At 51.8% G+C, this 22,865-nt stretch overlaps 1 protein-coding gene across 1 annotated transcript in view; it reads left to right on the forward strand.

Annotated features, from left to right (window-relative positions):
* RNF43 (ring finger protein 43) overlaps positions 1 to 22,865 on the forward strand; it is a 65,282-nt gene that overhangs the window by 37,173 nt on the left and 5,244 nt on the right. Inside the window, exons 2-8 of the mRNA XM_010861721.1 lie at positions 10,557 to 10,679; positions 17,137 to 17,211; positions 17,323 to 17,454; positions 18,018 to 18,122; positions 20,636 to 20,797; positions 21,705 to 21,807; positions 22,635 to 22,856. Coding sequence (XP_010860023.1) covers positions 10,557 to 10,679; positions 17,137 to 17,211; positions 17,323 to 17,454; positions 18,018 to 18,122; positions 20,636 to 20,797; positions 21,705 to 21,807; positions 22,635 to 22,856 — 922 coding nt within the window. The remainder of the gene's footprint in view (positions 1 to 10,556; positions 10,680 to 17,136; positions 17,212 to 17,322; positions 17,455 to 18,017; positions 18,123 to 20,635; positions 20,798 to 21,704; positions 21,808 to 22,634; positions 22,857 to 22,865) is intronic.

A 22,865-nucleotide genomic window follows, 5' to 3' on the forward strand; every position in this document is an offset into this window, starting at 1 on the left:
TGGGGTACAGCCAAAAATTTTAAAAACCTCTACCTTATGGTGGTTGCGGTTTTTCTCCTTTCTGATTTCCACCAAATAAGGTTTCTTCTCTGATATCAGCTTATTTCAAAATCAACTCAGATAGTCCTTTCTTCTTTCTCCGCCCTTTCTTCTTCCTTCCTTCCTGCTTAATCTGTAAGATATATTTTAGAAATTACAGTTTGGGGAGTTCCCTGGTGGTCCAGTGGCTAAGACTGTGCACTCCCAATTTAGGGGACCTGGGTTCGATCCCCGATCAGGAAACTAGGTCCCACATGCCACAACTAAGACTTGGTGCAGTCAAAATAAATAAATAGATTTTTTTTTAAATTACACTTTGTATCTATGTAATACGTGTAACTTTTTAAAATGTGTGCACGTGTCATTTTAAAATTCCAGAAAGATAGAGCAATACTTAATATTATACCTCCTCCTTGTATGTATTTTATTAAAAGAAATTACAGATAGGTGGTGATAACCTTGGCTTTTCAGGTGATGCAGTGGTAAAGAATCTGCCTGCTCATGCAAGAGATGCAGGTTTGATCCCTGGGTTGGGGAGATCATGTGGAGAAAGGAATGGCTATCCACTCCTGTATTCTTGCCTGGAAAATTCCATGGACGGAGGAGCCTGGTGGGCTACAGTCCATGGGGTTGCAAAAGTGGGACACGACTGAGCGACTGAGCATGAGCGTGCATGACCCTGTGAACCACAAGGATGCCAGGCAGAGGGTGGGGTCAGGAAAGGCCCACCATAGGACCATCGTAGGGTAAAGGAGTCCAGTCACATCATGGAGCTTGGACACGATCTGAGACAAGGGGAGGTAACTTTTTTACTTGAAGAATGAAGACTGTAATGTGGGAGGAGAGAGTGAGAGAGGTGGCAGTCTGCCTGAATGTCCATTATCTGGGTCTGAGCTTGTGTGACCTCTAATTTCAGGACACACCTTTCTCATCCTAGACAAACATGGACGATTCATTGGGAAAGCATCTCTGAGCAGCGTCTGGGTCTGACTTTCTTGTTGTGGCTAGGAGAGATGAGATAAGCCCTAGAGGGGAAGAAGAAAGCTAAGACTGCTGGGCAGAGAGAGCCTAGGCCCAGAGGGAAAAGGAGCAGACGGCTCCTGTCTTGTTGTTAAGAATGATTCAAGTTGGAAAATTCTAGAAATGTAGATCCTGAAGCCTTCCGTCCACGCATTCTAGTACTCAGTTGATGTTTGTTATACCACACAGAATACTTCCCAACACATAGACCTGGAGGCGAAATGGTATAATATTCAGGGAACTGGGGTTGAATTTAGGAGACTTCAGCCTCCTTTAACTCCCTTATGTAACCATGGGCCGTCTGGAGCATGAGGCTCACATTCCTTGTCTGTGTAAAGCAACTTTTAAAGGCACCGTACAGGTCTGAACCAGGCTCAACTGTTAGCAATTCACATCTCTTTTATAAACTGTATGGCAACTGGATTCAAGTTTAGTTTTATGCATTCTTTCGCCAAATATGAAGGGCCTGTTTTTCTTGCTGTTCAGTTGCTAAGTCGTGTCTGACTCTTGCATGGACTGCAACACACCAGGCCCCCCCTGTCCTTCACGATCTCCCGGAGTTTGCTCAAACTCATGTCCATTGATTAGGTGACCGCCAGGCTCCTCTGTCCATGGAATTCTCCAGGCAAGAATACTGGAGTGGGTAGCCATTCTCTTCTCCAGCGGATCTTCCTGACCCAGGGATCAGACCTGGGTCTCCTGCATTGCAGGTGAATTCTTTACCATCTGAGCCACCAGGGAAGCCCACCAAGAGCTACCAGATGCAGAGCCCCAGACTGGACCCTCAGCGAGCTCAGCTCCTCACTTCAGACTGCCCCTGCCTTCTGCTGGAAGCTGGCAGGTCCTTTCGTCTCTTCTCTTATCAGCCCTCTTACTCACCAGCACCCCTGCCCCCAGGAAGTTTTCTCTGGATCAAGCAAGAGATACTGGAGGCCTCTATCATCCCTCCTGTCTCTGCTAGTCCCTTTCCATCAAGGGTATGCTTCTGTTTCTCTCCTCCCACCAACGTTATTTTCTTTCATACCTTTAAAAAAAAAATCACACAATCAAGTAGGAATACATTTTCCTTGTAAAAGCATTTTAACAAATAGATAAAAGGAAACTCCTCTTGACAATCCTCCAGCCTCCCAAGTTAACTGATTAGGAAACTCAGCCACCCCAAAGAGGCAGAGATGCAGTCTAAGGATGGATGGAAATGCAGTCTAGAAGTTTCCAAATCCTAAACAATTCCCGTTAGGATCTACCCTGTAGAGGTGAGCATTGCCCTCTTTAAATAACGGGCAAGATGCCCACACTGGCCCTCAGAGACTACAGCAGCAGCAGCAGCAACTCCAGGCCAGTCTGCTTTTCCCAACGCCCAGCTCCAGGGGCGTGACTTTATGATGCTCCTGGGTCCTGTCGCCAGAGATAAAAGTCAGGTAGTTCCAAGTTCAGGTAATGGAGGTTGCACGGGAGAGGATGATTATAAAATCTGAAAAGAGGAAATGGGGAGAAGGTGCCTTTGATGCCTGGCCAATGTTCCTGATTACAAAGGCAAAATTGTAGCAGGCAGTAAAGTTACCCGTCCAAGGCCTGGGTGAAGGTCTGTGAGTGGACTCAGAGAATAAGAGATGATTGCGGCTGAGCTGGGCGGGGACGAGGGCGGCTGGGGAACAGGAGACAGCAGAGAATTGCTTGCAAGAGCACACACCCTGAGAGGAGGAGATGCCGCGGATTAAATAAGACCCGCGTCAAGTTCGGGGCTCAGTTGAGCCCTGGAATGCCCTTTGTGAGGAGGTAATGAGATCACATGGGAAGGAGGCGGGCTGAGAACTGGAAGAGCTTGTTCAGTGGGGTTGGAGGGCTGAGCCCAGGAGGGAAGTGACCGTGGATAACAAGCTGTCCCAGACTGGGCTGAGGGGAACACTGGCATTCAGAGCTGCTGTGACGACCGCCAAGGGAGAAGCTGTCAGAACAGGCTTTGTCCCTTCCGAGAATAAGAAGGCATTTTACTAGTGCGGATGCAACGGTGTCAATAAAAATAACGACCATTTAATGAGCACTTATTGGGACAAGCCTGATAATCCAGGCGCTAAGACTTGGTACTTGCAATGCAGGGGAACTAAACCCCGCATGCCACAACTAAGAGTTTGTATACTTCAACTATAGATCCCGCAGGCTGCAAATAAGATGTGGTGCAGCCAAATAAATACATACATACAAGTAAATATTTTAAAAAATAGTAATGAGCACTTAGTGAGTGTTGGGAGACTCCGTGCTAGGCACTTAGGGCCATTGTCTCCAGACTTCATGATAATCAGGAGGCAGTTTTTATTCCATTCTGAACGTGAAGAATGGGAAGTTCAAGAAAGCTAAGAGACAACCTACCCCAGGTCACACAGCTAAATGATGAAGTCAGAAAATGAACCTAAAGGCTGGGAAGGGAATGGAAAAATCAGAACAAATAAGGTGGTGGAAGACAGAAACATACAGACCAGAGCAGGAAATACAGCGCACACCAGCAAAGACCTACGCCCTTACCTCGGTGCTTAAAGTGTGTGTGCAGAGTTGAGTTCTCAGCCGGAGTGGCCTGGACCCTATGGAAGAAGTCCTTGTAATTTGCTCCTCTCATAGCAGTGTCTGGAATTGGGCATTGGGTCTCCCGGCCTTTCAGCAAGTAGTCCTTAAGCTGGCTTGGGTTCTAGGAGCCCCCCCAGCCACACCATCCCCAGGTCCTGCAAGCCCATTTCTCCTGGTCCTCTCCTGATATCACTGACCAGACGGGGGGGGCAATGTGGAAATCGTGTTTACATCTGCGTTATTAGGAGACATTGCTTCCCAAGGAGGCGGATGCATTTAGATCTGCTTTTTTCTCAGGCACCCTCTTCCCAGCTGAAGATTCCCTGGAGGAGAGGGTAAAAACAGCCCCAGTGTTATACCCCGGGGTGTAAGACCAACCCTGCCTTGCTAGGGAGTTGAATGACCTTTTCTTGGCTTTTGTTTTTAAACTGAGAATGCGCACTTGAGAAACTCTCATTGTAAAGGACTCCATACATAAGCACAGTCAGCATGATTTTCATGCCGCAGATATGACTCTGCAAGAAATACCATGGTACTTTATTTTTTTCAAATGGAATTCCTGATTTAAAGGTCCTATCCCATTTTGCAGGAGACCCAGTTTCGAACCCTGGGTTGGGAAGATCCCCTGGAGATGGGTATGTCAACCCTCTCCAGTATCCTTGCCTGGAAAATCCCATGGACAGAGGAGCTTGGGGGGCTACAGTCCATGGGGTCGCAAAGAGTCAGACATGACTGAAGCGACTGAGCATCCCCCTCACAGAGCAGCCAAAACTGAGATAACTAATACTTTTTAGTTGTCCACACTGGTCGCCACCAATGTGACCACTGTCTGAGCACAAGTGTTCCCTTGGAGTCCAGGTGGGCACAGCATCTTTGCCAGGGTTGAGCCTCCAGGGTCCCTCCTTCTGGGGCACAGGCTGTGGATTCCCAGCACGTGGCACTCTCCAGGCCCCTCCCCATCCTCCAGATTCTGGGGACTCTGACTACCCGCTACCCCCACCCAGCTCTGCAGACAGACTCCTTTCTGCCCTCAGGATACTTCCTTGTCCTCAGTGACTTCTGTCCACAGTCTTTCTCCAAAGTCAGGACGAGAGACCTTTAGCAACTTTTGCTTTTGGTAAATGCCCCCCAAGGCAAGGAAATAGAACACAAGGCTCTCTTCTTGGAATGAGGGGAGAGAAAAGACAGGAACAGTATATAAATAGCTCTCATTCTTCTTTATTCTTCCACAACAACACAAAATAAAACTCAAATTAATATCTTTTGCACATTGTCCTATGATTGAAGTACTCAGAGAAAAACACCAAAATCTCTTCTCCTTCTCCTCTCTAATTCCTCTCCTAAAGCCATGGTTATCAGGATTTTGGTACATCGTGCTGTCTTCATAGGTTACTGTCAGTTATCTGATTGTAGGCATTCAATATTTAATTTTAAAACCTATGTAGCAGGGACTTCCCTGCTGGTTCAGTGGCTAAGACTCTGAGCTCCCAATACAGGGGACCTGGGTTTGATCCCTGGTCAAGGAACTAGATCCCACATGCCATAATGAAAAGATCCCGAATGCCGATACTAAGACCCGGCGCAGCCAAATAAATACTTTCTGAAAAGAAATAAATAAAACCTATGTAGCAGGCACTGGAGGGGCAGTGGAGGTCTGTCACAGGCTGTGGGAGGGAGGGAGGGAAGTGAGTAGATAACTAAAATACCCTGGGGTAAGTCTCTGTGTGTGTGCTTAGATGCTCAGTTGTGTCTGACTCTGTGACCCCATGGACTATAGCCTGCCAGGCTCCTCTGTCCATGGGATTCTCCAGACAAGAATACTGGGTTGCCATGCTGTCCTGCAAGGGATCATCCCCACCCTGGGACAGAACTTGCATCTCCTGCATTGGCAGGCCAGGGTAAGCCTAGGCCTGGGGAATTACAGTACTCTTAAGGGCCTATGGACAGAGGAGCCTGGCAGGCTGCAGTCCGTAGGATCGCAAAGAGTCGGACACCACTGAAGTGACTTAGCACACACATAAGGGCTCCGAGGAGGGTCTCCAACCTACCTTGACAAAACAGCAACACCAAAGTTTTTGAAGACATGAAACAAGTTCTTTCTGGAGCATGGGCTGCCAGTGCAGAGAGGTGTTGGAAGGGTGGTAAGCCATGAGGAGGCATGAAGGCTTGAAGTGGAGTGGGCAGAGCCTTTTAAGCTGTGTTTATAAGTGCAGACTTTATTCTAAGAGCTATGAGGAGCCTTTTTAGCTCCTAGAGAGAAAGAGTGAGTGAAAGTGAAAGTTGCTCAGTCATGTCTGACTCTTTGCAACCCCATGGACTATACAGTCCGTGGAATTCTCCAGGCAAGAATACTGGAGTGGATAGCCTTTCCCTTCTCCAGGGGATCTTCCCAACTCAGGGATCGAACCCAGGTTTCCCGCATTGCAGGCAGATTCTTTACCAGCCACAACGGAAGCCCAGGAATACTGGAGTGGGTAGCCTATCCCTTCGCCAGAGAATCTTCCTGATCCAGGAATCAAACCAGGGTCTTCTGCATTGCAGGTGGGTTCTTTACCAACTGAGGTGTCAGGGAAGCCCAGAGAGGAAGAGAGATGCCCACATTAGACTACTTTGGCTTCAGTATAGGGAACTAACTGAGTGGGGTGGGTTGACCCCAGTTAAGTGGTTAAATTGGATGGTGGCTTGTGTTAGAATTAGTATGGGAATGGCAGAAAGAGGACAAAGAATAGAAATGTTTAGGAGATAGAATTTCTAGAATTTGATGACTGGGGACTTCCTTGGTGGTCCAGAGGTTAAGAATCTGCCTTGCAACGCAGGGCACAGCTTCAATCCCTGGTCCGGGAACTAAGATCTGCATGCCTCATGTGCCCCAGTGAAGAGACAATGCGCTGCAACCAAGTCCTGACACAGCCAAATAAATCAACATTAAGAAAAGAGTTTGGTGATCAGCTGTTGGAGGTGGTGGTAGGAGATGAAGGAGCTCAGAGGAGACTAGGAAGTCATCTAACTTGAGTAATAGGTGGATGGTGGTTCCAGTCCCTCAAATAGGGAACACTGGAGGGGTAGTTTTGAGGCATAAAATGATTAGGTTAATGGTGAAATGCTGAGTTTGAGGTGTCTCATTTAAGGTTCTTCCGGAGAAGGCAATGGCACCCCACTCCAGTACTCTTGCCTGGAAAATCCCATGGACAGAGGAGCCCGGTAGGCTGCAGTCCATGGGATTGCTAAGAGTCGGACACGACTGAGCGACTTCAGTTTCACTTTTCACTTTCATGCATTGGAGAAGGAAATGGCAACCCACTCCAGTGTTCTTGCCTGGAGAATCCCAGGGACAGGGGAGCCTGGTAGGCTGCCGTCTATGGGGTCACACAGAGTTGGACAAGACTGAAGTGACTTAGCATAGCATAGCATAGCATTTAAGGTTCTTCAGGGCAGAAATGCCCAGGCCCCTCTTGAGGGTCTGGAACTCAAGAGAGGTCTGGGCTGCACTTATGTAATTAACCACCTCATTGTGGAAATCAAAGTCGAGGGTTTGGCTGGGGTCACCCAGGGGGACCATAGAGCACTCTTCACTAAAAGAGAGCCTGGAATATTCCTGGAAGTCACCACAAGTATTTCAGGGACTTGTGTTTGGGTCGTATGCTTTAGCTATGTATAATTAGGAAGGCAGATTTTCTTGGTTATGAATTAGGGGAAGGTACCATGTTTTCAAAGTCAAATGAAGACTGTTCTTTTTTTTTAACTTCATCTTACTTCTTTCTATCTCTCTAATGGTCTGCTCTCAGCTATGTAATCCTGGGCATGTTCCTTAACTGTTCTGTGCTTCTGTTTCCTCATTTTTTAAATGGAGATGATTTTAGGGTTGTTAGGAGGATAAAAAGAATACACAAAAGTGGTTAGGACACGGGTCCACCGTGCTTGCTCAACACACGTGAACTCTCATCGTCATCCTCATCGTTGGATGGACAACGGCAGACTCACTGTGTGTTTTCTTTCTTTTTTCTTTTTACTTTGTTTATGGCCGCGCTGGGTCTTCGTTGCCGCGGGCTGGCTCTCTCTAGTTGCGGCAAGCAGGCCTACTCTGTAGGAGCCTTGTGCCGCGCTGGCTGCTCACTGCAGTGGCTTCTCTTGTTGCAGAGCGTGGGCTCAGTAGTTGGGCACATGGCTTAGTTGCCCTGTGGCATGTGGAATCTCCCAGGACTAGGGATAGAAGCCTTGTCCCCTGGATTCCTAATGCCTGGACCAGCCCGAAGTCCAACTATGTGTCTCATTTGGAGTGGAGTCAGGCAGAGCTGGGTTCTAATCTTGTGTGACCTTGATTTCCCTGAGCCTCAAGCTTCTTCCTCCAAGTGGGGGTGAGCACACCTACCTGGTAGTGAGATAACATCTGCAGGCTCTGGCAAGCCAAAGGCGTTTACTGATGGCTCATTTCCTCCGTCTCCTCCTTCTGTAGCTGTTAGTTCAGGACCAGGGAAGCCTGGTGACACTGCACCATATTTCCCCTCCATCTCAGCACCTTCTGTTGAGCACTCTAGGCGAGGGCATGTTGGTTCCCACCCCTGCAAGAAGACCTGGGGGCAGTGTGGTGGTTACATTTTCGCAAATCCTTCTCCAAAGACTGCTCCTCTCCAAAGTGACTTTCTCCTGTCCCCCTTGACCTCTGGTCAGGGAGAAGCATCTTGGAGTCATCTTGAGAAAGTTGGACTAGCCGTACCACCTACGTGGTAGGTAAGATCCTACATGCATGCCCTGCGTGCTTGCTCAGTCGCTTCAGTCATGTCCAACTCTTCCCATCCCCATGGACTGCAGCCCGCCAGGCTCCTCAGCCCATGGTTTCTTCGGTTTGCAGTCCCTCCCAACCCTCAGCACAGGCTGCTTCCTCTGCCACGAAGCCACCCTCCCCCTTGTTGTAGGTCCACTGGGTGAACACACATCATTTAAGTCCCCAAAGGAGCACAAGTCACTCTGCCCTCCCCCGTGGGATTGTAGGTCCCCATCCCCAGGCCCTCCAGGGGGCCCTTGAAGGAACCTGCATCATTACAGCACAGTACTCTTGTATTCTGAGCTTCTTTGAGGCAAAGAGCCTACCGTATTCATTGTTGAATCCTCCTCCATTCATTGAACAGTGCCTGGCACCAGGAGGGCCTTCGGTGTTGGTAAAATGAAGAAATGAATGAGCAGATGGACAGACTAGCAGAGCTTGTTGAGATGGGGCTACAGCTTCACTACAGCCCCCAACTTTATGCCCCAGACCATTTCTGGGGGCTGGGGGATATAGAAACTTTCTCACACACTAAATCTTGATCACCACCGGCCTGATAGTCCTTAATTTCTGGCAGCAAGAATGGAACTCACTCCTCTCTCAACATCCCCTGCTCAGAGATTTTTATTCACAGGGATACAATTCAAAGTGAGCTAGTGCATACTTACTGAGAACCTACTATGTTCAGGCGGCTGCAGTGACACAGTATGAGTGCTTTCAAAAAGTGATTGTGCTTTTAAATCCAGATTGGCATTATCATGTTCATAAACATAAATTCAAATTTGTCTCTGCTTCCTGTGACCAAATTCTCTCTGGCTCTTCCTGGAAGTCCTTTAGACTTCAACAGCAGGAGCCAGGGAATCATGGGCAACTCCCTAGAAAGAAGTGCCTTTCTTGACAGGATACGTTGGGTTTCTACCATGTGGGAATCCCTGGCCCATAGCATTATGCTTTGCTCTCACAGTACTCTGGGAAAATTAGGTTTGAGTGGGTATTAGAATCACCCTGAAGGAGGGACTTCCCTGGAAGTCCAGGGAAGTTTGGTTAAGACTCACACTTCCAAGTCAGAGGTAGCAGGTTCAGTCACTGGCTGAGTGCGTGCTCAAGCGCTTCAGTCGTGGCTGACTCTTTGTGGCCCCATGGACTGTAGCCCGCCAGGCTCCTCCGTCCGTGAGATTCTCCAGCCAAGACTACTGGAGTGGGTTGCCCTGCCTTCCTCCAGGGAATCTTCCCAACCCAGGGATTAAACCTGCATCTCCTGCATTGCAGGCGGCTGAGCCACCGGAAAAGCCCTGTGTGCCATGAGGTGTGGCCAAAAAAAAAAAAGTCACCCTGAAGAAGAAGAGAGTGTGCAGAAGGGCAGTTTCATCCCTTTGGCGTGGGGACCTGTAGTCTCTGTTCGGCCTGTTGGCCTGCTTCCTCTGAGTCACTGCTCTGTACCAGCCAGGCTGGAGGCCCCAGGTCTTGGCTGGACCTGCCATACCCTCAGAACAGGTGGGCAGAGCAGGCTGCATCCTCCTATCCACCCTTCCAGGTTACAGGATGAGCTCCTACGAATTGTGCTTCCAGGAATTTGGCTAAGAGACTTAACTCTTAGCCAAACCTTATCCCCTAACAGCAACCTGCTTACTCCCAGGATAGGCAAAGGGGGATGTTGAGGGGAGCAAGATAGCACCCAGTGAGAAGACCCAAAGCACAGGAGCGATGGGCATCTCCATGGCAACAGCTACCGTAGGGACAGGAGGCACCAGCGGTGCCCAGCACTGCCCTTGGAGAGCAAGGGAGGAAGGCAAGATTCTGAGTGCACTGAGAGGCTCTGCACCTGGGGTCTTGGAGCAGAATTAGGAGGTGGGAGAGGCTAGGGCCAGGAGGGCCCTTTGCAGCTGACCCATTCGGAAAAGCAGGGCTTGAGGGTTGCTGGAGCAGCTTTGCCACAGGCTCTTCACTTAGGTGCCCGTTTTGGACAGCCCTCACTCGTGTGTGCCCCCACCTCCAAGCATCCTTGGTCCGGGGGCTCCTAGCTTGCTGTGAGACCATCTGATAGGAAGCCTCCTCTATTGTGGCACCAAGAGGCCTGCCAGGCCCCTGTGAGAACAGTGAGGAAGTGCCTGGCTCTCCCAGCTGTGCCTTCTGCTCCCTAGAGCCTCCTAACCTGTCTCTCTCCTTCTCCCTGCAGTCTCACCCCCTATACCTGTGCAACGCCAGTGATGACGACAATCTGGAGCCTGGGTTCATCAGCATCGTCAAGCTGGAGAGTCCCCAACGGGCCCCCCGCCCCTGCCTGTCACTGGCCAGCAAGGTAGAGTCACCCTTGACTCCCACACACTCTTCACCCAGCTCTGGGCTGTGAGAGGTCCTGTGCTTGTTGTCTACTCGTTTCTCGAGAGTGATATGCTCAGTTGAGGTTTTTATAGCCCATGACAGGTCTAAGAGACGTGGAAATGCAGCCCCCCGTCCTTTCCCCACCAACCATGTAGCAGCAGAACCTCCTGGAGTCACCTAGGGCTTGGACCCTATCCTGCCTCCTCCCTGGCATGTGGACGTTCCGACACCCTGCCCCCTGCCCAGCATCAGTGCCAAGAAGGGGTCAGCCAGAGGGCTTTTCCATCTTTCAGATATACTCACTGAGCACCATGCAAAGAGAGCAGAAACAGAAGCCAGTGCCCCTTAAAATACTGTTCCTCTGAGATTGCAGAGTGGTGGGATGCACTTCCACGGGGCGCCCCTGGCTGGAGCTGGCAGCCGCTGCCACCTGTCCACTGTCATGGGCTCTCTGGCTGGCATCCTACCCACCGGCCTGCCACCTCATGGACCCGCACACATCTGCGGTCACGACCCCTGCTTTCACATCAGTGACTGTTTTCTTTGTGCTGATATGAGGGTGGGACCCAGCATAGATACTTCTTGCATATTAATTCTCATTTACGTTCCACAACAATCAGGAAAACTAGACATTGTTATCCTCTATTTGACGTAGAAGACAAGTGAGGGTCAGAAAACTTGAGTAACTTGCCAGAGGACGTAGTGAGCAAGGGGCGGAGCTGAGATTTGAACCGAGCCTCATCCAGTTCTCAGCCCCGAGTTTTTAATCCCTGGCACAGGGATTATTGCCTCCTGTTCTGGATGGGAAAACGGAAGCTCTGTGGCATGATTCTCATGCTGACACAAGCCAGAGTGTAGCTAGGTTGTGGGCGGCTCGGTCAGGCAGACTTTGGGGCGGGGGTCCTGCTCCCAGGGTGGAGGTGAGAGAGGAGGGTGACAGCCCCACCCTGTGGGCCTTCTCCTTGTGCTCAAGCCCAGGCCCTCCCAGGGGGGTTCGTGGTCCTCCTGAGGGCTGTTTCCTGGGCCAGGAGTCTCAAGGGAAGAGCCTGGGTTCTTTGCTGACTCCCCAGGGGAATCAGTGGGCAGAGTGTGGTGCCCACGGATGGGTGAAGATATTCTCTGGTTATGCTGATGCCGAAGGGGCTCCCAGGGAGGGGGAGATGGGGGTCAGGGCCCACCAGAGGCACTGGAGAGTGTGGTGTGTCTGCAGGATGGTGCGGGGCCTTGCTGGCAGCAGCATTTTGTTAGGCTGAAGCTGCCCTGCTTCTGGCTATTTCATTTCCATCACTTGACAAAGTATGCCAAATATCACTCATTGTTCATTTGGTAAATGACTGCCTGCTGTCAGGTAGGGGAATGTGAGCAGGGGGTCGGGGGATGGACGGATGGGGAGGACGGGTTCTGAGACGCCCTGCTGTCCCTTTGAAGCAGAGAGTGACTTCACATGCACGTGGACACTCAGCAATCCGTCAGGATGCGCCCACGTAGGACAGGGGGCTTCCTGTCGCCCTTAGAGGACTAAGTTTCTGTAGGAGACATGAGCCATGTGAAGAGACGCTGGGTCATGAGGGACATCGGTTAGTGCTCTCTGAAGTACTTAAGTAACCTGGTTGGGCCTTTGTTTCCACTCCCATAAAATGGGACTTTGATTTCCTACCCCGGTGACCAAGGTGAGGTTGAAAATAGTGTCTGTCAAGTGCCAAGTAGTGCCTAAGCTAAATCAAATGCAAAACCAACAGCTCAGGAGAAGCACCTTGACCTCCCAATATTTTAAACATCACACAGGCTTAACTGAACTCTTCAGTGTGGTTTTTTTTTTGCTTTTGGTTGGAATTCTATCAGTTCCATATGTTAATACAAGTTTTCTCATAGGAAAATGAATTGTGCCTAAGAAATGCAGTGTGCGACCCCATAGACGGCAGCCCACCAGGCTCCGCCGTCCCTGGGATTCTCCAGGCAAGAACACTGGAGTGGGTTGCCATTTCCTTCTCCAATGCATGAAAGTGAAAAGTGAAAGTGAAGTCACTTAGTCGTCCGACTCTTAGCGACCCCATGGTCTGCGGCCCACCAGGCTCCTCCGTCCATGGGATTTTCCAGGCAAGAGTACTGGAGTGGGGTGCCATCGCCTTCTCCGTAGCTTGGTTAAACATATTCAAAACTAGGGTCATGGGAGGAATAGGGGAAAGGTGGCTCTTTGGTGAGGAAATTTGAAAACCACTGACCTCCATCAGCTCTGCGTTGGTGTATCAGTTAGTGTCGGGGGTGCCGTCACGATCCCGAGAACTGGGGCTCGGGAGCCAGGCAGCTCTGTGCCTGGAGCCCGGTGTCTCCACTGCCCTCAGTGTGACTTGAACATTTCAGCTCTTGGAGCCTCCGTTTCCCCGTTTGTAAAAGGGGAATAATGATGGGGCTGACGTCATGTAGTAGTTAGGAGGGGTGGAAGAGACAGTGCAGATGGAAGCTCTTGCCCTGTGCCTAGCACACAGCGATCACCCAACAAATGATTGCAGCGGTCACTGTGGCCCTGGTCATCGGCGTCTTTCTCCTGTGCTGGTTATCAAGGTTGGTCTTTCTCTCTCACTGTCCTCGCTCTGTCTCTGAAACCCTCACTGTAGTTCTTCTGGACTTTCATTCTTGTCAGCACCACCACCTTCCTCCTCCTGCCCAGTCACCGAGATTGGTTTCTTCTTATTTAATATTTTTTTGGCCATGCCTCACGGCATGTGTGATCTTAGTTCCCCAGCCAGGGATCAATTTGGAGCCCCCTGCGCTGGAAGTGTGGGGTCTTCACTACTGGACCACCAGGGAAGTCCCCGTCTCTGTTTCTCTATTAGCACCCTTGTGATTCCCCAGGCCCTTACCACCCTGTGCCTGGACTGGAACAGTGGCCTTTGGCCTGGTGGAAGGAGCTGGCTCTAGAGACAAAAAGATGGATATAAGCCCCGCTTCTTTTACGATAGAGACCACCCCCTGTTAACCAGGTACTCAGAAGGCTGAAATCCTCGGTGGGAATTCTGCTTCCACTGCTTATCAGCTGTGTGACCCTGGACAAGTTGTTCAGTCTCTCTGAGCCTCAGTTTCCTCAATTTAGAAGTGGGGCTGGTGACTGTCTTATAGAGTTGTTGTGAGGAGCAAATGAAATCACGCACGCAAAGCACATGATAATAGCTAATACGATAATAACACTTACGGAACACTTACTCTGTGCCAGGCACTTATTATAAGGCTTTACATGGATTAAATTATATAGCCCTCAAAACAACCCTATGAAGTAGGTTCAATTATTACCCCTAGTTTATAGAAAGGAAAACTGTGGCACAGAGCAGTTAAATGACTTGCCCAAAGTTTCACAGCTAATAACTGATAGCAGATTCAGTCTGGGCAGAGTGGATCTCAATAAAGGTGTTATCCCTTCTACTTCCTCCTACTCTCACTTTCAAGCCGAGATGAAGCCCACCTCTTCTACTGAATCTGTCCTGGCTGACTCAGCCCAGCTAGGCCACTGAGAGCAGAAGCCCTCACCTCCAGGCATGCTCCCAGGGTCTCTGGCCATGCTTTCACACCAGACTTCATGAAAGGGCCTTGTCCAGGGCTGGGGTGGGAGCGGGGAAGCCAAGGGTCCTTCTTACCCCCAGTCCCACCCTCAACCTCAACTCACTTTTATCTCTTTTGTGTTGAAGATTTGTCAATGTGTGCGTGCATGCATGCGTGTGAGTGTGTGTGTGTGTGTGTGTGTGTGTGTGGTGGTGGGGAAGATGGAGCAAAGGGCTTTCTGCAGTGAAAAAAGGTTTGGAAATGACTGGTCTGTTTCATTTATTTGTACTCTAGAATGTTATCAGCATTATAATTTTACATATATGCCTTGTCTCCACAGCTAGATTATGAGTTGTTCTGGAGGGCTTGGCCTTCCCCGGCTTGGTGTCCTGGGCACAGTGGGTGCTCAGTCAGTGATGAGGGGGAGATCCACAGTGATGTGTCTGGAGAGGAAGATCTAAGGTGCGGGGCAGTGCAGAGCGTAGACGTGCCCGAGTCCTGGGACACACTGGCCTCCCTGCTCTAGGCAGTGGGCAGCCTGCTTGCTGCTCTTAGAAGGCCGGCTGCCTCTGCAGCTCCCAGAGAGGCCTCTGGGATGTCTTTCTAAAGCTTATCTATCTTGAGGGCCTGCCCATCCTCTCTCTTCCAGGTTCTCGTCTCTGAAGAAGTGCTTCTCTTCCTCCCTCCCTCTTGCTCGGGTGCAGCAGGGCAGCATGGGTAGTCCCCCGAGGGGACAGCCATCTGGCCCTATATGTTGCTTTTTGATTCCTAGAATTCTGGACATGGACACCCACTGCCTGAAAGTCCTGTTTGTTTTCCCTGTTGGCCAACCCTCTCTCTTTGATCACTTTTACAACTTTGTAATTATGGGCTGTATTCGGCTGGGGTGTTTGAACATCAGGGTAATTACTTTCCACTGTTCCTACCCCAACCCTTCAAAGAGAGAGGGGTGGGGAAGTTAGAACATCTCTAGAGGAAGAAGTCTGTGCCCTTCCCTCCTGCTCTTCCCGGCTGGGCTGGGTTCAAGGTCTCACCCTGGGGATGAGAAGCAGAAGGCCTTGGTGGCACTGAGGATCCAGGAGTCTCAGTTCTGTGACTGCTGGGGTGACCCCCACCCCACCTCTTGGCCAGTTTATGGACTAGGAGATTAGCAGGAGTCCTTCTCCTATTCCCCTGGGGTAGCTCCCATGCTGTGGTTTGGAGGCCTCTGAAGATTGGACAACTTTTTTAATTTGGTTGGCCACCTTCACAGCATGTGGGATCTTAGTCCCTTAACCAGGGATGGAATCCACGCCCCTTGCATTAAAAGAGCAGAGTCTTAACCACTGGACCACAAGGGAAGTCCCTGGACCACTTTTATTTTTTTTCCCTGGGGTCACCTAGATGGCCTAGGGGGTCTCCTAGGGGAGACTTCCAGCGCAAAAGCAGGCTAGAGGAGGATGAAAGCTGTGAGCTCTCTGCCTCTTCAGCAGTTCGCACAGGGACAGCCTGGCGAGCCTGGGCCTGGGCGCTGGTGGAGGGCCCGGCCCAGCTCCGCAGGGAAGGAGGAAGGGAAGGGGGAAGTTGTCCTCCAGACCGAAAAAGCCCCGCTTGAGTGTCTCCACCAGCCTCCCGGGGCGTCCCTGCCTGTTCTGAGGGGCCCCTACGGCTGCCCGGGGAGTGGGGAGCAGGGAGCAGCAGCCGTGCCCCCCGGGCGGCCCTGCGGGAGACCTGTTCGGAGACCTGCCCTGACAGGCTCTCCCGGCAAGGGAAGCCGAGATCAAAGCGTTGGGGGTGTGAGCGAGTGAGTAAGCCCGGCGCGGGCTCCTCTTCCTGCCTCCACCATGTGTGGAGCGGTTAACTCCTTCAGCGCCTGCAGGAAGGCCCCGGCCCCGAGGCCCCAGCCCCAGGCCCTCAGCAGGCCCGGGCCCCCGAGGCCCCAGGCCTCCGGCCTGGAGGGCGTGTGCGCCCGAGGGAGGCCGCGGAGCGCTCTGTCTGCCGGTCCTCTGCCCGCGCGCCCCCACCGCAGCCTCAGCTCTCAGCTCTCGCGTCTTCCTGCACCCCCAGAGCCCCTCGACTCCCGCTTCTGGTTCTCTCTCTGGCTTCTGGTTCTCTCTCTGGCTCTGCCGTCTGCTCGCCCGCTTGGCTCGACTCTGGGAGCTTGGCGAGCGCGCGTGTGGCGTCCTTGTGGGAACAGCCCCTTGGGTGCCTCCCCAGCCCAGGCTCTGTCGCCCCCCTCAGGGAGGGGTGAAGGGCAGAAAGCACCGGCCGGGGGCCTCCAGTAAGGCCCTGAACTGGAGCCGAGGCGTAGTTGGCCAACTGGACAGCGGCGGGGAGACAGAGATGGGCTGAGCCCGGGACTGTCCTTGACGCCGGGGGAGAGGAGCGCCCCGGGCTCCTGGATCGGCCTGCGGAGGCGAGGGGATGCCCTGCACCCTCCTCTTCTCGGGCAAGGCTGGACCCTGGAAAGCCCAGTTCTGTTCGGAAGGAGCTCTCCGCCTTTCTGAACAGGGGACCGGTCACCCCCAACGCCCCGGGTTGGGGGACTGCGATCACTCCCTGCTCTCGGTTCTCACCCTTCTTAGCGAAGGCAGACTAGAGGTACCTCCATGGCAGGGCCATCTTACTTGTCCCCAGGCCTGGAGCCTAGTCCACCCCCTAGCACCTACTGAATCCTGTTAAGGGTTTGCTCCCTTACAAAAGGAAGGACTGAATGTGATCCTTGAAGGCAGTGGCCCTGGGTGAGCTCAGGGCGGGGCAGGGAGACCCTAACCACACTGACCCCTTGCATGTGTTAGAGGTGTGAGCGTGCAGAGGTGTGGGGTGCGCCTTAGGCAGGGGTGGATGTGTGAGGGGGTGAGGCTGGGGTGTGGACGGGCTGTGTCTGACCCTCGCCAGACCTCTGCTGTGTGTCTCTGCAGGCCCGGATGGCGGGGGAGCGGGGCGCCAGCGCCGTCCTCTTTGACATCACGGAGGATCGCGCTGCTGCTGAGCAGGTACCCTGGATGAGGGGTGCTTGAGGAGGGGGCTGGAGGGAGGAAGAGAGAGGTGCTGCAGGAGCAGAAGTCAGGACACAGCTGCCCTTGTGGGCATTTCCTCTCCTGCAGCTGCAGCAGCCTCTGGGGCTGACGTGGCCTGTGGTGTTGATCTGGGGTCACGATGCCGAGAAGCTGATGGAGTTTGTGTACAAGAACCGAAAGGCCCACGTGAGGATTGAGCTGAAGGAGCCCCCGACCTGGGTAAGCGGGCCAGGTCTCCAGCCCTGGCCCCAGCACCTGCAATCACTACCCCCTTTCCCTGTGCGACTGTCTCCGAAAGCCCTCAGACTCCTGGAGCGCAAGAGACCTTAGAAGCCCCCCAGGCCAACTCTATCCCCTTTCTTCCCCACTCTGGGCTGCATCTTCAGGATGAATAGATTGGGCCGGCTGAGTTCTGAAGTGGTTTTTCAGCATCTTGGTTTCATGGAACACAGTAGCAGAGCCAGAATGAACCCCTGGGCCCCCTGACGCCTGGCTGGTATTTCTCCACCCACTGGGAAGTTCCCACCTTGCAGAGGGGTTGCTGTCCCCTTTTCCCCAAGCACACAGACCTTGAGATCGTACCTCTCACAATTGGCATCTGGAGGACCCTCCCCAGTGAGTGTCTGTGGGCAGAAAGGGACCACCTAACCCCACCTGCGACCTTACCCCCTCTTGGAGACTCAAGGGGCCCCCCTGTTCTCTGTGTGTCTCCTGTGTTTCTCCCGAGTTGGCCTCTCTCCTTCTACAGGTGTGACCCTTTCTCTCTCTGCTCACTCCCCCAGCCAGATTACGATGTATGGATCCTCCTGACGGTGGTGGGCATCATCTTTGTGGTCATCCTGGCCTTGGTGCTGCGTATCCGGTGCCGCCCTCGCCACAGCAGGCCGGTGAGCAGGGTGGGCTTCCTGGTGGAGGTGGGCAAGCACATGTGTGGGGGAGGGTGGGGAGCAGGAAGGGAAAAAGTAAGGAAAGAAGGTGCCCTTATGCCCATGAAACAGTTTACATCAACCCCCCTTCTGTCCCCTCCCCCACTCCCTGCTTGCAAATGACTTCGTTAATTTCCAGCAGCCTCTCCGCACAGGTGTCCTCATTTGTTCATTCATTCAACAAAACATTCAACAAATAGAGAGCTCCTGTTATGTGTCAGGCACGTTCCAGGTGTTGGGGCTCCTGCAGTGAGCAAAAGACAAAAGCTCTCTCCCCTCAGGGAGCTTTCATTCTAGTGGAAATAGACAACAAAATAAGTAAAATATAGAATACCTTAGATGGTGGTAAGTCCAGGGAGAAAAATAAAAAAGGGGAAGGAATGCAAAGGGAGCAGCATTAGTTTTTAAAAGCAAGGCCAAGGAAGGCCTCATTGAGAGGATGACTTTACAGGAAAGACCCTCAGTGGGTGAGGGGGTGATGCGTGCAGATGCCTGGAGAGAAAGTGATTGAGGTGAGAAATCAGGACACTGCAAGCCCTTGAGACAGAAGTGTACCTGGTATGTCTGAGGATCAGCACGAAGGCATGCGGTGGAATACAGTGGGTAAGAGGGCAGGGCAGGAGGTGAGGACAGAGTTCATGGGGGCCCAGTGGTATTGGACTGTCTAGGCTGTTGTCATGAGTTTTTTTTTTTTCCACTCTGGATGAAATGGGAACCATGGGATGGTTTTGAGCAGAACTAGAGCCATGATCTGACTTAACTTTTAACACGATCACTCATGCCACTGAGGTGAGACCAGATTACAGGGCAGCAAGGCTGGAGACAGAGCAACCAGCACAGAGGCTATTACCAGATTCCAGGTGACAGTAATCGTAGCTTGGCTCAGGGAGGAGTCAAAGTGATGAGAATTAGATTCTCCCTATACTTTGAAGGCAAAGCCAACAGGTTTTCTTTTTCTTTCTTTCTTTGAAATAAGAGAGTTAGTAGTACTACTTTAGTAAACTAAAAAGGAAAATGCAAAACCTATAACTTTGGAAGAAAAGTTATGACCAACCTAGATAGCATATTCAAAAGCAGAGACATTACTTTGCCAATAAAGGTCCATCTAGTCAAGGCTATGGTTTTTCCAGTGGTCATGTATGGATGTGAGAGTTGGACTGTGAAGAAAGCTGAGTGCCGAAGAATTGATGCTTTTCAACTGTGGTGTTGGAGAAGACTCTTGAGAGTCCCTTGGACTGCAAGGAGATCCAACCAGTCCATCCTAAAGGAGATCAGTCCTGGGTGTTCATTGGAAGGACTGGTGCTGAAGCTGAAACAGCAATACTTTGGCTACCTCATGCAAAGAGTTGACTCATTGGAAAAGACCCTGATGCTGGGAAGGATTGGGGGCAGGAGGAGAAGGGGACGATAGAGGATGAGATGGCTGGATGGCATCACCGACTCGAAGGACATGAGTTTGGGTGAACTCTGGGAGTTGATGGACAGGGAGGCCTGGCATGCTGCGATTCATGGGGTCGCAAAGAGTTGGACACGACTGAGCAACTGAACTGAACTGATAACCCATTCAAGAATCGGAGACTCTTACTGTAGTTAATGAATCTATTTGATAAAAAGATTAACTGAGTGTATTTGGTGCCAGGATTAGGAAGACTCCATCCACCCTAATGGATCATAACATTGTACAACACAGCCTTCCCTTCTATAGATTTCCATAAAACGGGTCCACCACACCCACAGTTACTCCCCTGGTGTTCAAAAACACAAGATCCCAAGTGCCCATCAGATGGCAGTATTCCAGCCAATCCAGATCCCCCTTAGCATTCCTTAACAAGTGATCAAAACCATCACAGTCTTACCACCAGCTATTACCCATGCCCAAAGCATCCTTACTCCACGGTATGAATGGATCTTCCTCCATAGGGATTTTCTTCCACTCTAACAGTAAAGTTCTAAATGGGCAAAATATTATTAGGAGAAACAGTTAACTCCTGGAACCATCACTTCTATAGAACCTCAGGGCCAACAGGTCTTCTAATGGATTGATCATGGAGGAATCAGTTGAGAATAGTTAAGAATGACACCGTTATTTTTGGCCTGAGCGGTTAAAAGAACAATTGCCATTTACTGAGGGGAGGAGGACTGGGGAAGGACAAGTGTGTGGTTGAGGTGATTCATGGCATTAGGGGTGTGGGGCTTGTGAAGTTGGACGTGCCTATTAGATATTCAAGATGCCATGTCAAGGCGGGGCAGTTGGGAGAAAAGTTCCTCTCCTGGGTCATCAAGGGAAGGAAAGGTAATAGTATGCATGGGGGAATGGGATGAAATGCTTACAGGGCCGTGGAAGGACTCCGAGAGTACAAACTCCCTGGGTGGTCCAGTGGTCGTGTGATCTAACTGCGTGACAGGGACCTGAGCACAGGCCAGGGTGCAGGGGGAGGAGCCCTGGTCCCATTCTGGCCCACCGTTCTCCCCAGGACCCCCTTCAGCAGCGAACAGCCTGGGCCATCAGCCAGCTGGCCACCAGGAGTTACCGGGCCGGCTGCCGGGGCGCCCGGAAGGAGTGGCCAGACTCCGGGAGCAGCTGCAGCTCCGCCCCGGTGTGCGCCATCTGCCTGGAGGAGTTCTCCGAGGGCCAGGTGAGGCCAGGCTGGAGAGGGAGGTGGGTGAGGCTAGTGTGGGCATCCGGTCTGCATCTGTGTCCTGTGTATCCTTCATGGACAACCCTGAAGTTTGGTCATTTTCCTGGTTTTCCAGGGAAAGAGAACTTCTGTTTGTTGAGTGTGTACCACATGCCAAGCTCTGCAGTGAGTGCTCTAGAGAGAGGCATCTGTCACCCTCTTGACAGTGAGGGGTCGGGGTGGATTAGTTTTTTAGCCTCATTTTACAGCAGAAAACTGTTCAGAAACTTGCCCAAGGTCATATGCAGTGGCAAAAGTCTAGATTCTCTTGATACCAAAGCCCATACTTTTTCTGTTGTGCTAGGAGGTCTTTGAAAGCAGGTGTTGGCAATAAAGGAGAGGCCAAGAACTTCTCTGGTGGTCCTGTGGTTAAGAAACCTCCTGCCAATGCAGGGGACATGGGTTCAATCCCTAGTCTGGGAAGATTCCAAATGCCACGGGTTCAACTAAGCCCACTCCACAGCTTCTAAAGCGTGTGTGCCCTAAGGGCCAGTGCTCTGCAACAAGAGAAGCCACTGCGAGAAGCCAGTGTACCGTAACAAGGGAGTAGCCCCTGCTCACCATGACTAGAGAAAGCCCGAAAGCAGCAACGAAGACCTGCTGCTGCTGCTAAGTCGCTTCAGTCCTGTCCGACTCTGTGCGACCCCATGGACTGCAGCCCACCAGGCTCCTCCATCCATGGGATTTTCCGGGCAACAGTACTGGAGTGGGGTGCCACTGCCTTCTCCGAACGAAGACCTAGTGCAGCCCAAATTAAACAAATGAATTTTTAAAAGGGGAGGGCTGAGGGAGTCAGGGATGCCCTGCTTCCTAGCCACTGCTGTAGCTGCCGTCAACTTTGGCTCTGACCCTTTGTTTTCTCCAGGAGCTCCGGGTCATTTCCTGCCTCCATGAGTTCCATCGTACCTGTGTGGACCCCTGGCTGCATCAGCATCGCACTTGCCCCCTCTGCATGTTCAACATCGTAGGTAGGAGGTGGGCCAAGGGCTCCCCTGTGTGCAGGCAGATGGGTAGAGAAGGGGCTTCCTTCTGGGCAAATGTTTTGCCTTGAAGTGGAGTAGAAGGCAGGACTGACTCAGACGTTCTCTAAGCTGTGCCCTTGGGACTTCCGTCGTGGTCCAGTAGTTAAAAATCTACCTTGTAATGCAGGGGATGTGGGTTTGATCCCTGGTCAGGGAACTAAGATCGTACACGCTTCAGGGCAACTAAGAAACATAAACCCAAGCACTGCAATGAAGATCCAATGCAGCCAAAACAACAACAGCAGTTAATAAAATTTTTAAAAATAGAAGTTGTGCACTGGTTGAGGGTACCTCCCCTGAGCCGGGCAGACAGCTTTTCTGTGTATTTTCATGACAGCTTTGTTGATTCTAAATCAGGCCGGTGGGTATATTTACTACTCCACTTTTCTGGCAATAAAGTATCCTATTCTAACAAAACCAGGATATTATGACCATAGTCTAAAAGATGAAAGGGAAGTATCTGGAGGAAAGAGAGCCTTTTTATAATTCACCCAAAAGTGCAGTGTGGGCTCCGGTGGACCTGGGTGAAAGTCCCCAAAGGACCGTTGATGGGAGGAGCCGTGCTCAGCAGAACCCCCTAGGGGACAGCTGATGGGACGGGGCAAGGGCGTCCCGGGGTGCAGGCAGGTTAGGAGCATCCTGGGTGCTGCAGACTCTGACGGAGCTTGTGGGCGACTGCAGGCCGAAGATGTGCAATAGAGCCCCATTTTCCTGAATGCACCCTCCTTCGGCCGGTGGAGTCAAACACCTATGCTCTTGGTTCTTTCTTCCAGAGGGAGATTCGCTTTCACAGTCCCTGGGACCCTCTCGAGCTTACCAGGAACCGGGCCGGAGGCTACACCTCATTCGCCAGCACCCCGGCCACGCGCACTACCACTTGCCCGCCGCCTACCTGTTGGGCCCTTCCCGGAGCGCCGTGGCTCGGCCCACCCGGCCCGGCCCCTTCCTCCCGTCCCAGGAGCCAGGCGTGGGCGCGCGGCACCACCGCCAACCCAGAACCACAC

This window comes from Bison bison, unplaced genomic scaffold (genome assembly GCF_000754665.1).
Source record: "Bison bison bison isolate TAMUID 2011002044 unplaced genomic scaffold, Bison_UMD1.0 scf7180017864472, whole genome shotgun sequence".
Classification (NCBI taxonomy): Eukaryota; Metazoa; Chordata; class Mammalia; order Artiodactyla; family Bovidae; genus Bison; species Bison bison.